This window comes from Panthera leo, chromosome B3, assembly GCF_018350215.1.
Source record: "Panthera leo isolate Ple1 chromosome B3, P.leo_Ple1_pat1.1, whole genome shotgun sequence".
Taxonomy (NCBI): Eukaryota; Metazoa; Chordata; class Mammalia; order Carnivora; family Felidae; genus Panthera; species Panthera leo.
The window spans coordinates 118,730,804-118,747,767 of record NC_056684.1 but is presented as its reverse complement, the minus strand read 5'-3'; the positions used below and the strand labels follow the sequence as shown (position 1 = coordinate 118,747,767).

Genomic DNA, 16,964 nt, shown 5'->3' with positions numbered 1-16,964 from the left:
GGTAGGGATGGGGAGTCAGCTTTGAGAGGCCTCTTGGGGAACTATATGCCCCCACTGGCTGTAGGTGGGGGACAATAGCTATTAGAAGAGTCAGGGAGAGAGCCAAAGAAGCATGACATGGTTCTCAAATCAAGGCCACATGACAATGACATCAAAAGTGCGCTACATGAATGGAGGCTGATAGGACAGATGAGCACAGGAAAACAGAAGCCTCTGTTTGGGTGGGTGGGACATGTATATGGAAGAAGCAAGAACAACTAAAGTTCTCATTAGATTCTGATTTACTTATTTTAATTCACCTCATGGAAAATAAATTTAAGTTCCCCTCTCTCTTTCTGCATTTATTTACATGACCAACAGAGTAAATAAAAGTGTTTTGGTGACCCAGATATCATGTTTACTTCCCAGAGATGATAAAGCTCAGTACGTGCCCCTTGAACATTTCTAGCCCTGCAGAAGTCCCCTTCGAGTTCAGTTCATCCCCTGCAAGGTAACCACTATTCTGACTTCTGTCGTCATAAACTAGTTGTGCCTGTTTCCAAAGTTTACTCACATGGAATCTGACAGTTTATGTCAACATTTACTGAGCATTCATTATGTGTCAAACACACTGCTAAACGATCAAAGTTTCTCATTTGCTCTTTCCAACAACCCCCTTAACTTGAGAGAAAACCAAGTTCAACAAGGTCAAGAATACTGTCTGAGGCAAGGAAACTATTAAGTAGCAGAGCTTGGATCCAGACTAGAGTGATCAACTGTCCCATTAGCAGGACTGTTGCTTCCCCTGGGGACCCCGGAGTCCTAAGCAAACTGGATGGTGAGCCACCCTATTCAGACATGGATTGGACTCAAAAGCTGGGTTCCTTTGGTTTCTTTTGGCTTAAGATTTCATGCAAAGGTGCATATGTTGTTAGCACAATTTCATGGGGAAAGTTCTGTCTCAAAAAAATCTCTGTGATATCAGCTTTTTACTTGGGTTTCTTTCTTGCTTGCTTGCTTGCTTGCTTTCTCTCACTGTCTCTCTTTCTTTCTTGGTTTTGTTTCATTTTAAAGAAAGATTTCATTGAAAGTAGATCTGGGTAGGGCAAGAACAAAATTGTTCTTATTAAAAGGGAAAAAAGGGAATTCTAGCATATCAGTCTATCAAACAAGGATTTATTAAGCATCTGTGCATTGAAAAAGAATTTTAAGATAGTCCCTGGCTTCAAGAAGTTTATAATTTACTTGGAGAGTTGAGTATAGTGTAAAGAATAAAATTAGAGGGTAATAAACAGGAATAATGATCACGCACATCTGAGTGTACATCATGCCCTGGGGGGCCTTACATATTCTATCTCATTTAATCCTCACAATATAGCTCTGAGATATGTACTGCTGTCATACCCATTTTGGATAAGGAAATCAGGGCTTGGTGAGGTCAAGTGATTTGCTTAAACAATACACTGAGCTGTTCACTTACTATTTGTAAATGAGTTATACCTCCAGGCAATGTTAACTGAATGGGAAACCACTGAAGATGGGAAAAAATTTTCTTTACCCATCTAGTCTTTTTTTTTTTAAAGTTTATTTACTCATAATCTCCACACCCAATGTGGGGCTCAAACTCACAACCCGAAAATCCAGAGTCACATGCTCTGCCGACTGAGCCAGCCAGGCGCCCCTCCTCTCCTCTTGAATAAACTATTCCCAATAATTTGGAGCAACATTTTAAAAACATGTGTGTTGGCTTGTTCCATTTTAGTAATTCAGGTCAAAATGCCATTTTTAGCCTCAATGACTTGGGTGCAGATAGGCACAGCTTATGGCAGGCCACTGGGCCACGGGCCACGGGGCCACGGCAACCTGCTTGGCCCCATAGCCCGGCTCCAGTCTTCTTGCTGCAGTCAGTCCTGCCAGGCATGTACAAGGCTACCTGTCCCCTGAGTCCTCAAGGCCAGCTTCACCACCTCCCCCATCACACCCCAAACCTTATCCCTTCAGTCCCCAGCCTGCCCCGTCACCCATCTCTGCTTTCCAGGTTTGCGGGCCTCCACCCAGAGGCACCTTCATCATTCGTTCCTGACATGTCGACTTTCATTTTCCTAGGACGAACCTCATCTGACAATCTCCTGCCCATATTTCTAAGCTCTCTGGGTCTCGCTGGGCTATTTCTCTGTCCTCTCTGGGGTTTGGAACACCAATCATCTGCAGGTTTCATTAGCATGCTGTTTACCCCTGTCTTTCAGATCATTAATGAAGATGCGTAGTGAGACACCAATCCTCGCGGCCCCCACCACGTGCCCCCTCCCATGCCCCCGCGCTGCTGGAATCATTATCCTTCCTGGCGTGACAGGGTCAGAACCAAACCAATTTGCATCAATCTTTGGTGATGTTGTGAGGTGTCGCTTGCCCTGCAATCCTCACGTTGTAACAACTGCTTCGGCTGTCTGTTCTGGCATGTTCCCCTCTCCTTTGGAGGGCTGACCAGACCTGGCCACCCCTCCTCTTCAGGCTGAAAGCCCCTCACGGTCAGGCAGGATTCGGGGCTGTGTGTGGCTGATATTTTCCCTTTGTTCTGCTATCCTGAACTGGGCAGAAAGGAGCACCTCTCTGGGAAACAGGATGGACAAGGGCACATACTGGTGACCTGGAGGGGGAGGCAGGTGTCTCAGGCACAGAGTTTTTCTTACTCATCATGACATCTGTTTCTGTTGAAGGAAAATGAGGACCAAGGCTCCCAAAGGCCCTGCAAGGCCTAGTCTGATGCCTGGGCCTGTGTATTCCAGGTGCCTGGGTCTGGGGTGGATGAGCCATTTCTTGAGGACAAAGTTCGCTCTTCTGCATGATTTTCCTGTCACCTGGCTCGATACTTTCATCCCTTCTTTATCAGTGTTCCATGGCTCTGCTTCCCGTCTCGCAGGGAAACGGACCAGACACACACTTGTTCCCAATAAAGGTGACAACCGCCCCCTGCACACCCCCTGTGTCCCTCAGACCCCAACCTGCACAGAAGACATTTCATTTTCTTTCCTGAGGGTGCAGCGCCTCTCTGCCTGGTGGTGTGGGATGAAAATAGAGGAGTCTCGTTCCAGAGCGCCCTGTCCCATGCCTACTCCTGGCTCCTAGGTCCTCTTTTTCTTCCTTCTCTCCCAGTTGGGAAGAGGAAAATGAGCAGGAAGAAAGCAGTGAAGGAAACTCTCACAAGCACAAGGTCTGAGATAATGTTTGGCATGCCTCAGAGCTGGGGAAATTTCAGCCTTAAGAGTCCACAGCAGAATTCGGTGAGGTAAATTTTTCTGTGTGGGGGTGAGCTGAGGAAAAAGAGCTATTTTGCAACACTGAACATGTACTGAGAGAACATTTCTCTGTTCCTGAGCAAAGGCTCTGTGGCGTGTGAGGAAGGCTGGGCCCTGGGACTAAGTGTGTTTAGGGTACAAGTCATTTCATTTATATTATGTGTGATGGAGTAGGGTCTGGGGCAGGGCTGGATGCTCAGTAGGTGCTCAGTAAATACTTCGAGGTTTACAGATTGACAGACATTTTCATACACAGGAACAAACTTCATTACTATAAACAAATGTCATTGGTGAGCTCTGTGTGTCCGCACGTACATGTGCATGTTAAATAGGCTGGGTGGATAGGCAGGACCTTTGAAGCCCTCTATCCTCAGCTCCAGAGGCTTCCCCTCCCATATTATAAACACAACACATGCTTCTGTAAAGAGTCTGGAAATGTAGGAAAAAAATATTACCCACAATCCTCTAATCAGGCAGCAAGTACTGTTAACACCTTGGTCTATTTCCTTTCAATTTCCCCTCCCCCCATATTGGACATCATTTTGCATTTATAATTTTACATCTTGCTGTTTTCACTTACCCTTATGACAAACCATTTCTTCCATGGAATTAGAGCCTTTTTGCAAACGTACTAACTGGCTGCATAGAAGTTCGCTATGTGAATGTACCATAATTTAATCGATAGCTCGAGGTATGAAGGACCTTTGGGCCAGCTGGTTTGAGGCAAGTGGCACTGTGAGAAAAGCAAGGGATGAGGGTCAGCCAGTAAGAAGGTAGAGGCAGTGTGACAGCAGAGACAGATGGAGGGGAGCAGGAGGCCAAGGAAGAAGTTCTGGGGAGCTTGCTTTCCCATGAACCACCCCATTCCTCAGAGACCATTCATGGTTCTGACCCCTGCACATCCCTCGTGGCCCTGCCTAGGGCTTTGATGGTGGCCGTAGCCAATGCTTCTCATTTCCACTCAGCCTAAAGTCACTGACTTTTCCAACCTGACTCTTCTCAGCTGCTCCTTTGTGTGAAGCCGCTGGCTCAGGCCGCTTGGCTCCTGGGGCTTGGCTGTATCCGGGAAGGGCCTGGGATGTGACCTTCAGCCCTGCTTGACCCCGAGGCCCCAGGCTGCAGAGTCAGGTCAGGCTGATTGCTCTCCATGGGCTCCCAAAGAGGCAAAGCTGAGAGGAGGCTGCTAGGGGGGAGCCCAGGCCCAAGTGAAACCTGCTCAGTCCTAGGAAGGGAGTATCTGAAAGAAGGATGGAGGGATTGGGGTAGGGGTGGGGTGAGGAGAGGGGGAAGAACAAGACAGAGAAGAGCATTCCTGTGTAGTAACTGGAATAGTACGAGTGCCCAGCAACTGTTAGGACCATCAAGACTAGTGAAGCACAATGAGCTGAGGCTAATGCCGACCTCAGTGTCAGCTCAGAAATCTGCCACTGACTGTCACACAGAACACCTTTTCCTTCCCTTGTTCGTTAGCAATAAATAGTCTTCAATGCCACCGTCTGCAGAGTCAACAGTGGTATTTGCTGCGTGTCCGTGCCAGCACCGGCTGCCCCAGCGGGTGGAAGGATGGGGGCAAGAGTATTCAGTGAACTGTCAGCCCTCCTGAAGAGTGAGAGAAATGGGTTCTCTGCTTAGCCTATTTCAACGATTCAACATAACCAAAAGTTACTGTATGTTCCCTGTAAGACATGCCAATTTTTACCAAATGTGAGTATAATAAAATAATTAAATAATACACTGAATCCAGTTTTAAAGATCTATCCATCAAGCTCTTATATAACGGGGAAGATAGGACTGAGTACTGTTCTAAACACTTCCAAGTACTAATTTCATCTCTACAGTGACCCTAGGAGTCAGATGCTATTGTTGGACCCACTCTATAAGTGGGTAAACTAAGGCACAGAGAGATTAGGCAATTTACTCATGGCCACATGGCTAGCAGATGGCAAAAATAGGATTTGGACCCAGGCAGTCGGACATCAGGGTGTATGCCCTTATGCATAATGCTTGCCTGCCTCTTTAAAGTAGAAAAGGCCCCAAGGACAGCTGTGGCACAGAGAGAAGTGACTTGTATGACCACACCCCGCCTCTCTCTCAAGATCCAAGCTCTTACCTTAGACTAACAAAGTTATGAACACTGAGTATCATGGTGCAATTCATACTTCCAACAAATTCTTATTAAGTGCTTATTATGTGCCAGCTACTATCCTAAGCTCTGTTTATAACCAAAGAAGCTGTAAGAGACTGAACAAATTTGGATCAGATTCTTTGACATCTCCTAAAAGTTACTTAAAAAGTCAAATCTTATTGTTACCTCTGTGTGTCGCAGACAGGGAAGATGGAAAAACAACAAAGTAACTCTGATTACTTGAGCTTTCTGGCTCCTTGGATTCTAGATAATGGTTTTCTGGTATTGGAGGTCACTTTCAGAAGCATCGAGTATAGATCAAAACAGAAAACAGAGAGCAGGAGAAGATGAAAATATGTGTGAGTCAAACTCGGCTCAGAGCTCGAGTTTAATTGAGATTCCAAACTGCCACTCTCCCCTGCATTCCTTTGTCCCTGGCTATGACCAAGTTCATGGCTGTATCACCCCTCGTAATCCCCATAATGGGCTGTAGTCCTGGGGGAGCAATTTCTGTTTATTAAGTAGCCAACTTCTGAGCCATATGGAGTGTGGCCAGTTGTGGCTTCTTGCCCTGGCAGTTGATGAGCCACTTTTCTGTTTTGAAAAACAGGGATCTTTCAGGAGAGAGAACGGGGATAGAAAGCAGGGGCTATGGGAGAGCCAAAGACCCAGAAGCGATGGGTGCTGGAAGCGAGGGCTCCTTCCAGGTCATGAGCTCTCTGAGAGCAGAATGCACATGGAGGTGCCTGGCCAGCCTTGAGATCATGCACTACAGGTGTATAGGCCTTCAATGCAGGGCCAGGGATGGTGCCACAGTTATAGCTGTCCACGATGCCACCAGTGGGGACATGTGGGAGTGGGGATGAGGAGACCAAAAGGGAACAATAGGCAAGAGGTGGTGAATGAACAGGGCGAGGCAAGTAGCAGAGGGTGGGTCTCTCCAGAGGTTCTGGAATTCTCAGCACTTGCAGACAGCCGCCCAGGCAATGGGACCAGGCTGCACCCAGAGCAGTTCTCTCAAACCAACGGCCTCTTCGCTCTCTGCCCACAGCCCCAGCGTCTGCCTTTTGGAGTCAGGGAGACATTGCAGCAGCTGCTTAGCTGTTTAGACACCCTGTCCCCTCAGTGTGTCCCCCCTCCCCCTGGCATCTGTCCTCTGGTTAGAGTTGTGTGAAGCGGAAGACAATTTGGGGCTTATTAGTGTCCCAGGGAGACATGTAACTTGTGTTGCTGGGACCCAAACAGCAAGAGTCTTAGCGGCAAACTCCAGCCGAGAAAAGACTGAGGAATTGTCTCACCTAATTACAGGGAATGGCCCTCTTTGTGTTTGTGATTCGGTACGGTTGTCCGATCGCTTTTGATCGCTTTTCTCCATTTGCTGGCTCAGGCCATGCTGGAATTGTGCTAATTAGAAGAGAAATGGACAGAGTGATCCTGTCAGCCCTGGTTACTGGTGGGGACAAAGCGGAATATTATTCTGAGGCAGTGTTTTGTGAGGGCCCTTCTTCCAGCTCTCATTAGGAGGAAGGGGCCCACAGGAGGGGAAGGTTCCGAATGCCTGGCCTGGCTAATGGAGCATTGGGGTGTTCGTGTGCTAATTAACAGGCTCTGCCAGCACTTGAGCCAACCATGAGCCTCCCGGCTGCACCTGGTGCCACCTGAAGCCCCCAAATGACCCTGCTCGTGAAGAAAAAGTGTGGGGCAAAGAGTGGGAAGGCTGGTGGCCTCTTTGGGCACAGCCGGGGACACATCTCCAAAGTGCCAAAAAGCCTACACAGGTAGGAAAAGTCAGTTTCAGGTCAGTCAGAACTTACAAACTCGGAGAGGCCACTCTTTGGGGTGGGGGCTACAAGGCTCTCTGGTGAAATGAAGCCCACGCAGGGGCCTTATAGCTGGCAGAGGATGAAGAGAAACTGGAGGACATAACCAAATGCTCGTAGGTAGATTTTGTGTAGAAGTTGAAAGCTGGTAAGAAATCATGTCCTGTGACCACTGGGACCACCCATTCACCTCAGTCCACCAGCCCATTTCCTCCCTTCCTGTTCTGCCTGTTTCTTTTCTGTGATGCCTGAATCCTGGAGGAAACAGAGGGCCCAGAGCATCGCACTGGGAAGGTAATTTCTCGGTTTCATTGCAAAGCTCCTGTGAAAGTCCAAACACCCTTCATAAGTGTAGAGGCAATGGAATGACTCACCAGCTCTGTTTTCGTGGCCTGGAAGCCAGAGGAGCTCCAATAAGCTGCAGCTGGAGGGCCACAAACAAGCAGCAGTTACCAAGTGTCCATTTAAAAAATATGACAAATGGGTAACAAAAAGATAAAGAAAAATTAATAATGGCAACTTGATATTAATACAGTTAATAGCCTGTGAACTTTTAGTGCTCTAATGATGGAAGGAAGGCCAAGCAAGTCAGCAGAGGCCAAGAATCTGAGCCTGAAGTGAGCAAGAAGCAGTAAGACAGTTGATGAGCAAAGACTTGAATAAGAATTTGGAAACGGGCCTCCACGCACCGATGCTATTCTTCTCAAGACAGTGCTGCTCAGTCAACAACAGGTGCTTCTACAGGGAAGGCATTCAGAATGGCAAAGGGAAAGGCAAAACCAACCTGTGGGCAAATGATACGTAATTGTTTACTGGGAAAATACTCTCTAAAGATTTAATTTTTTTTCATTTTTTAAAAATGTTTATTTATTTTTGAGAGAGAAAGACAGGGCACGAGTAGGGGAGGGGCAGAGAGAGGGAGGGACAGAGAGAATCCGAAGCAGGCTCCAGGCTCTGAGTTGTCAGCACAGAGCCCGACGCAGGGCTTGAACTCATGAACCGTGAGATCATGACCTGAGCCGAAGTTGGACACTTAACCGACTGAGCCACTTCAGGCACCCCACTTTCTATAAAGATTTAGGACAGAACAGTCTGAATGCTGTCTCCGTTGTCAGTCAGCCAGCCAGCCGTGCTTTTCCAGATCAAAGAAACTTACTGCCCACCCAGTTGTTTTCTTGGAAATCAATGATGAGCCAATGATGCCACGCAATTTACTTCTCTCAAACAGAATGTTTCTCTAAAAGGGCATGATGCTTTGCTCTATGGCAGGTAAACTATCAATGGGGGACAGCACTTGTACAAATACTTGCTCTTCTCTAGTTCTTGAGCGGAGTTGAAAAGGAAGTCACGCTAAGAGTTTTAGGAGGTGGCAGAGAAATATTTGTTTTCAGCCCATCATGTATAATTGGAAGTCCACAGGCAGGTATTGACCCCTCCGGTTCAAAGAAGACACAGAGGAATAACTAGATATGCACTCAGATCACTTAAATATAAGGCTAGGTTGGGAAGAGTTGTAAGGATGTTATACATAAATGTTGTAGGATTGCAGGGAGAAGGGGAAGGATTATTTCCAGCTGGTTCATCAGGTGTTAATAGGAAGGGTAGGTTTGATATGTGCAAAAGGGATTCGAGACTTTCTAGGAACTCAAATGGCATGAGCAAAGGCACTCAAGTGAGGAAGTGGGAATTGTTCAGATTAACTGGAACCGAGACTTCATATATTGGAGAAGAGGGTTGATTAGGATTACATGCAGAGAGTTTTAAATGCCAGGATAAGAGATCCAGACTTTATTATTTGACATGAGGAGGTATTAAAGGTTTTTAAGGAGTACTTTAAGGAGTTGAGAGGCACCTGGCTGGCTCAGTTGGAGAAGCGTGTGACTCTTGATCTTTGGGTTGTGAGTTTCGGCCCCATGTTGGGTGCCAAGATTACTTAAACAAAACTTAAAAAAAAATACTTTAAGGAGTTGAGTAGTAATGAGCTTGGATGGTTGGCAGAATAGACTGGAAGCCGGGAGACCAAGTAGTAGATGGTCATAAAGCCCCACACCACCCACTGTGATATTAAAGGGGAAACCAGCAGGTTATTTATCATTACAGTTGTACTTTCTCTTTTTTTTTTTTAATTTTTTTTTGTTGTTGTTTATTTATTTTTGAGACAGAGAGAGACAGAGCATGAACGGGGGAGGGTCAGAGAGAGAGGGAGACACAGAATCTGAAACAGGCTCCAGGCTCTGAGCTGTCAGCACAGAGCCCGACGCGGGGCTTGAACTCACGGACCGCGAGATCATGACCTGAGCCAAAGTCGGACGCTTAACCGACTGAGCCACCCAGGCGCCCCCCCTTTTTTTTTTTAATTTTTTTTTTTTAACGCAGTTGTACTTTCTGATGAAGCGTATGCTTTAAATATGCAACGTGGCCCTTTGAAGAAAAACTCACTCTCCTATAAAAGGGACGTATTTATTATGACAACACAGAAACCATCATATACAAAGCACAGTCGTCTAACACCCTGAAGCGCGCGCGCGCGCACACGCGCACACACACACACACACACACACACACACACACACAACTATACATCAATTTATAATATCAATATAAAAATACATCATTAACATTTCTAAGGACGACAAATACAAAACCAATAAATATCGCAATTCTAAAACATCTACTTACATTAAGTGCTGGTGAATAAGATGACAGTAAAAGAAAGGCCAAAGCAGACCAGAAAACCAACTACAAAGCCTCGGGTTACAGACCTGAGTTGGTTTTGGGGAGGTATCCTCATATTCTCCATATATTTTTCAATTTCCCCAAGCACTTAAAAGTGCCTGATGTCATCAACTCTCAAAAACAGAGCAAAGGAAGAATGTGACGTTATGGCACTGTTTTTTGTCTTCCCCTCCCCTCCCTTCCCACTCTCTATTTCTCCCTCTCCCACTTCAACCGTATTTAGAGGAAAAAGGAATGCCAATAATAAGCTTAACTTAAAATCTATGCCTCTCCAGACTGAATTTCTATATCGCATCCAGGCAGAATGTCTTTTCTCATACTTACCCTTTGTGACTTGTGTTCAGTTTGTCTCCCTTATCAATACATAAAATTGCATGGATGGCAAAAATGAGAGAAAAAAATCCAACACTAATTCTAGCATGGGAAACAAGACACAAATGCCAGAAATAGTTAACGGACCAGATATTAAACTGAACAGTGCTGTACCCTAGCACAGACACTCAGGACCAACAGTTCACCCACAACTTTCCTTGTATCCAAACACCATCAGACAACTGCCACATGGATGTTCTCTGCATGAAGTTTGGGAAACCTCATGTACTTCACAGAACATTAGAGGCTGGGGGCTGCCTTATAAGACAAAATATGGAGAACGTGTGTAATCAATTTTACGCATGGGTTAGGTTTTCAGGTTTTAACACAGGGACAGATGACTGGCAGAGAGCTCCATAAGAGTTGTATTTAAGTCAGGAAATTCTCCCTTTCCTTTCATGTGTGTGTGTGTGTGTGTGTGTTTCTGTTACATTGGTGAAATATCCGATACGTGCCACGAGAGGGGACAAGGGGACAAAACACTGCCACCGTTCCACAGTACATTCCTTTCACGTCAATTAGAGTTTCTAGTTTTTCATCAAATGGGAACTCCTGCAAACAACCTTCTTCTCCTACCTTTTAGGCCATACTGAATCTTGTTTGAAATTGTAACAGATTAGCTAGAACTCAAAAGTCCTTTCTTTCATCTTTAACTCAGTCTTTGAGGTCTAGAATCCAATACAACCTTGTATGAGCCTTTCACTAGCTAATCCCAGTAGGGACTTGATACACAGGGATCCCCTTTTCCTAGAATCAGAATGGATGGTGGGGAATGAAAGGCACTGGGGGATGGGGTTATAGTAGGAGGTACAGAACTTTTAAAGCAGGTGTGCATTTCAAAAAGATTCTGGCTTCTCCAGCTAGGGATTCTTGGAACCCAGTATATACTGGAGAGTTCACAGGTCAGGTTGCCTGGTCTGTTGCAGAATCTGATTGGTCTCTTGGTCTCCTCACCATAAATACTTCCTAAGATATCAAGTACAAGTCAAAAGAACCCATCCAAACAACGTGTTCACAATTGACTTTGCCATCACCAAATCAAATCAATTGTAAGATCCTGGGGCTCCTGACCGACTTCTTCAAACAAGAGAGCAGCACTTTGACCTTTAAGGATGATACGCCCCCTGGTGTTCCCCACATCCAAGGCTGAGCCGGTCAAAGTCTGGAAGCTGATTGAATAACTGCACTTGATCCTTCTGTAGAGAATCTGTAAAGCAGATTCCTCTCTTGCCGCCGAATGTCCTCCGAGACGCAGAATGTCAGGAACAGGGGGAGAGGGTCAGTCCTGGAGGTGTACCCTCCGGCCTCTCGCCAGGAAGCAGAGAGTTGCACATCGTCACAGCTGCACTGGGAGGGGAGCATGGTTCCGGTCCCCGGGACATCCTGTCCACAAGCAGCTGCTACTTCTTGGGCTTCTCCAGAATGTTGAGAAATTTCCCCCTTGTCATCTCTCTGGCTGGAATCACAACAAATGGAAGATCAATGAAAACCCAAAATCTGGAAAGGAGATCTCAGGAAAATGTAATTTAAAAATGCAGGTTGATTTAAATTGTATACAAAGGTGTGACCATAACAGACTCAGTCACCACTAACCTCCAAAAAGAGGTTAAGATGAACAACTACTAATTACTAAAACTGTACAAAGCTCTTCTGAAGCTGACAATTGCTAGAAGACACAGGCCAACCAGGGAAGACTTTATCATCTACCTTTAAAAAAAAATCCCTAGGGAGGGGCGCCTGGGTGGCTCAGTAGGTTAAACCTTGGACTCGTTTTCAGCTTAGGTCACTATCTCAGTTTGTGGGATCAAGCCCTGCATTGGGCTCTGTGCTGACAGTGCAGAGCCTGCTTGGGATATTCTCTCTCTCTCTCTCTCTCTCTCTCTCTCTCTCTCTCTCTCTCTCTCTCTCTCCCCCCTCTCAACCCAGCTTGGGTGCACTCTCCCCCTCCCAAATAAATAAATAAATTTTTAAAAAGTCTCCAGGGAATTCCTCTAAACCTACCTCTCTCTCAAGAATGTAACCTAATAGGGGTGCCTGGGTGGCTCAGTTAGTTGGGCGTCTGACTGCGGCTCAGGTCATGATCTCACAGCTTGTGAGTTCAAGCCCCGCACTGGGTTCTGTGCTGACACCTCGGAGACGGGAGCCTGCTTCGGATTCTGTGTCTCTCTCTCTCTCTCTCTGCCCCTCCCCGCTCACACTCTGTGTGTCTTTCTCTCTCCAAAAATAAATAAAAACATTAAAAAAAAAAAAAAAAAAGAATGTAACCTAATACTCATGTTCACTATGTCAGGGGGTTTGCTCTTGGAGACTACAATCCAACCAAGATTAGAGTCTTCTTTGGATTGTTGGTCTCTGGACATTTATAATCTCAAATCAAAATGAGAGATCATTTACCCCATCTCCCAGCAGTGGTAGTCCCTGGATGCTGTAGTATAACGGAGTTTATATTCCCTCAGTGCAGTTCATCTGTGGATGGTGTAATAAAGTCGGGTTTATAGAGCTTTGGTCTTCTCTCTCTTGGCATTGTCAGTCCTTAGATATTTAATATAGCCAGGCAAGGTTTATGTGTCTTTCTCTGACTTTCAGCACCATCAATCTTTGAATGCTGTAGTTACAAGAGGGTTTATACAGCTACTTTCCTACATATGAGGCTTCGAAATGAAAGTAAAACATTTCTCAATTACAAGGGCCACTCCAGAAGCCCGCTGTTTTAGCTCCGTCAAGCAAATCCTCAAAAAGCGTATGTATTATAATACCCCCTTCATCCTCATCCCCACAAAATTGTCTTTTGGGATCTCTTAAATAGATTTAGCAGTGCTTAAAGTGTCCAATGGTTGGTCGTGGAGGCCAGAAGTCTTCTGCAACCATGCAGTGGGCACACAGCAGGGCTGTGCCTGTGGCCTCCTAAGAATATGTCCCCATCCCGGCCAATCAGTGAGGTGGCTGGAGAGGCACCTGCAGAATGAGAAGGACCTTCACCCTAGCCTCTTTGCTGCTTTATTTAAGCCCAGAGATGGTGCTAGATGAATGGGCTCTACTCCCCCTCCCTACTAACATTTAGTAGTTCCTGGTTTATTTGTACAACAGAGAAATAAAACAATACAAACTCTGTAGCCATAGGAAAGCTTCTGGTAACTGCAGTCCATATATTCCTCATCTCTCACAAATTCTGGAGCTCCCACGAAGGGAAAGGAAATCCCATTACCTAGGAATGGAAGCCCCAGTGCTTCCATTCCCCATGTGCCCATTCTTCCATTCCCCATGTGCCCATAAATCCTGGCTCAAATCAAACTTCCTTGGTGGATTTATACCAAACCCTATACCTACAAAGTAACTGTAAGACCTGCAAGTATTTGTTTATATGCTTGTCTTCTTGCACTAAAGGTTAAGAATTGGGGGCGGAGACTCTGTTCCACTATTCTTATTTATTTTTATTTATTTTATTTTTAGAGAGCGAGAATGCACGAGCGGGAGAAAGGGGCAAAGGGAGAGAATTTTAAGCAGGCTCCACGCTCAGCTCAGAGCCCAATGCGGGGCTGGATTCCATGACCATGGAATGATGACCTGAGCCGAAATCAAGAGCCGGACGGACACTCAACCGAATGAGCCACCCAGGCGCCCCTCGTTATTCTTTCTATTACCAGCAGCTAGTACAGAGCTAGACCTAGTATCTGCTAAATAAATGTTGGCTGGGTGAACGATAATATATAAAAGAACTATTCCAAGTAGGAACACAAAAATGTTAGTTTCCTTCCTTTCTAGAGGCAAACAGTAAGACTTGTTAATCGCCCTCAGTGCTTCATTCTCTCCACTGTGGGATTTTTTTTTCTTCTAAATTTACCTTACTTATTTGGCAAGAAAAATAATTTCCTTTGATGGAAGTAATGCCAGATTAATGGAGAGATGAAGGTGGGGGGCAAGGACTAACTACCCTAGAGAAGTCCTAACAAGTACTTTCTTGCCCAGGGGAGGCAGCATGGACTTCTTTCAGATAACACGAGACCTGAACTCAGTTTAAGTTCCAGCTCTAGCGCTTAGCAGCTGGGTAACACCTTGGGCTGGGCCAGACCTCTGAGCCTCAGTTTCTATATCTGTAAAACGAGCAGCATACTAATGCCACCTGCCCTGCTTTTCTCTTGGGTATTCAGCAGGGAACGTGCTTGGTATTAATGGCACCATTAACACTCCACCTTTCTGGAGTGAATGAATGAATGAACTGTGATAATGGAGGCTATCAATGTTAAAAATCCCATGGGGCGCCTGGGTGGCTCAGTCCGTTAGGCGACTGACTTTGGCTCAGGTCATGATCTCGCAGTTTGTGAGTTCAAGCCCCGTGTCCAGCTCTGTGCTGACAACTCAGAGCCTGGAGCCTGCTTTGGATTCTGTGTTTCATTCTCTCTCTGCCTCTCCCCCACTTGTGCTCTGTCTCTGTCAAAAATAATAAATAAATGTAAAAAAAAAAAATCCCATTTCTTGGGATCTTTTCCCTCAGCCTGATCCTATAGGAACTGACTTATACTTTTGGCCAGAGTGGGTCTCATCATTTATTTCTATTGGATGGATTTTCTGCCTACTCTCCAGTGCTTATTAAGGAGTTTTACATAGAATCAAATGATCCTGCAACATGGCTAGAAGCAGGTACTCTGGGAACCAAACATGGGTATTACAAAACTCTGCTGGGTAGAGCAGAGCCTTGCTCTAAAAATCCTGGGCCAGGAGCACTGTACTGATCTTGTCAATTATTTCTACCTGCTGCCCTTCACACCCCCTGATTCTTTTCTGTTTTTTTTTTTTTTTTTTCTCAAAATGGGAGAATGACCAATATTTTAAGATGTAAAATTTAAAAAGACCCAATCTATTTGAGGGATCAAAAGGATTTAAAAGGCAAAATAAACAGATTCCAAAGTCTCTCAGTGGCAAGCTCTCCTTGAATTTAACCAATCCTTTTTAACAACCCTCTCCCCACTCAATCATTCCTCCCCCTTCAACCTAATCTAAGTACACAGAGCTGCAGAAACCACCGTAAAAGTAGAAGTAATTCAAAGACTTCATCTTCTACATGGGAGGGGAGAAAGTTTTCCTACTCGCCAGTCCCATATAGGAGATATACGAATTCGTGAAATAGCTGCTCCCTAAAAGAGGGCTGTGCCCTATAAATCACATCCTAAGCACCAACCCCTCTTTGCACACAGAGAAATTGCTGTGGGTTAGGGGCAGCTTCAGAGCATGAGCCCTCCTGTTCACTTGTTTTCAGAGATGTTAACATCTCTGATTAATTCACATACCCTTTATTTTATGCATTTCTTTATCCTTGCCTTCCTGCTTTGCTGCAGTGTGAAGATTCTTACCGACCTGCTATAGTAATCACCGCCCGCTAGCCGCACCCCCCTAAACCTAGTGAAATTGTTTAGTGATGCCAACCGCGCTTTTAATTTGCAAGACATCAGACACAGAGGTAATTTATACCAACATCTGTTCATTTTTGACTTCTGAAACAAACTCGCACATGCTGCTACAAAATCCCATTAGGAGTAGGAAGACAGCCTTCTGCTACTATTCTGTATTCCTCTTACACACACACACACACACACACACACACACACACACACACACACACGCTCGCATGCGTACACACACACCCCTTCCAGCAGGGTTTTATATGTAAATGTATTTCACTAAAAAACTTCCACTAGAGATTTCAAATCTCTTTAGGGAAAAACCTTTAGAGATGTCTCTGGCTTCCTTACAGAAGAGAGGAAGACATTTCTACGTCCCTGCCTCGTTCCATCCCTTCTTCTCCCATTAGTTACAGATTGATACGATTCTTGCGTTAATGGCCATGGTAAGAGTACGTGCTTCCCAGCTTGACGCTTCTAGTTCCTCTCTTCTCCTGGTTCTCCTTTCTCACATTGTGTTACAAGACAATCCTAGATATAATAAGATTGCTAGAGTTTTACCTAGAGTTAGTAACATTTCTTAACTATTTTTTAAATTCTGGATTAATTCTCTAGGATGATGAGGTTCAACAGGAAGGCAACCCTGCTACCACATTCCAAAAATTATGCCAAGAGGGATGCACTGATCATCAGCTACCACACTGTATGCTGTGCAGAAGAGGAGCAGGACCTCCATGTCAAGTCATGATTGACAGGCCCTTCTATTGCAGTGCACAGACCATGAACGGAGAAAGTCACAATATAGACTGTCACCATAGGGTGAATGTGTGAACTGCTGCGGAGAATGTGGGAGAGGAGACCACTTGTACACATTTAAGGACAGCAAATGGATAAACTACAAGCGACCTCCAGGTTTATGCAGTTTCTATTACCCCCTTCATAGCCTCCCTAGGGCTGTCAGGTTCATGGCAGCTGTAAATACCTGGGTATACTTAGAGAGGTCACGGCTGAAGGGAGGACTGCATCCTGCCTGCTCTGAAGGTAGCGTGTGGCTTAATACAATCTCTTCTTTAGCTTCTCCAATTCCTCCATCTACAGTTAGCCTTGCCTCTGGCTCCCCTTCCACAACGACTATCCCCAAACTGCCTTCTCTGCAGTAAATTTTCTTGGTGGCTGGTTGAAAAAGATTCAGTGGTACAGATTGATTTCTCACCAGCGAGGGGATGAGGGATTACCAGAG

The 16,964-nt window shown here is 45.5% G+C and overlaps 1 protein-coding gene across 3 annotated transcripts in view; it reads right to left on the bottom strand.

Moving 5' to 3' along the window:
* Positions 1-9,666: 9,666 nt before the first annotated feature.
* LIN52 (lin-52 DREAM MuvB core complex component) overlaps positions 9,667-16,964 on the bottom strand; it is a 109,147-nt gene continuing 101,849 nt past the window's right edge. Inside the window, exon 6 of one of the 3 annotated variants that reach the window (XM_042943773.1) lies at positions 9,667-11,784. In XM_042943773.1, coding sequence (XP_042799707.1) covers positions 11,729-11,784 — 56 coding nt within the window. In that variant the 3' untranslated portion in view covers positions 9,667-11,728. Of the gene's footprint in view, positions 11,785-16,032; positions 16,256-16,964 lie in introns of those variants that run through there. The other 2 variants (XR_006203951.1, XM_042943776.1) reach the window with 2 other exon arrangements.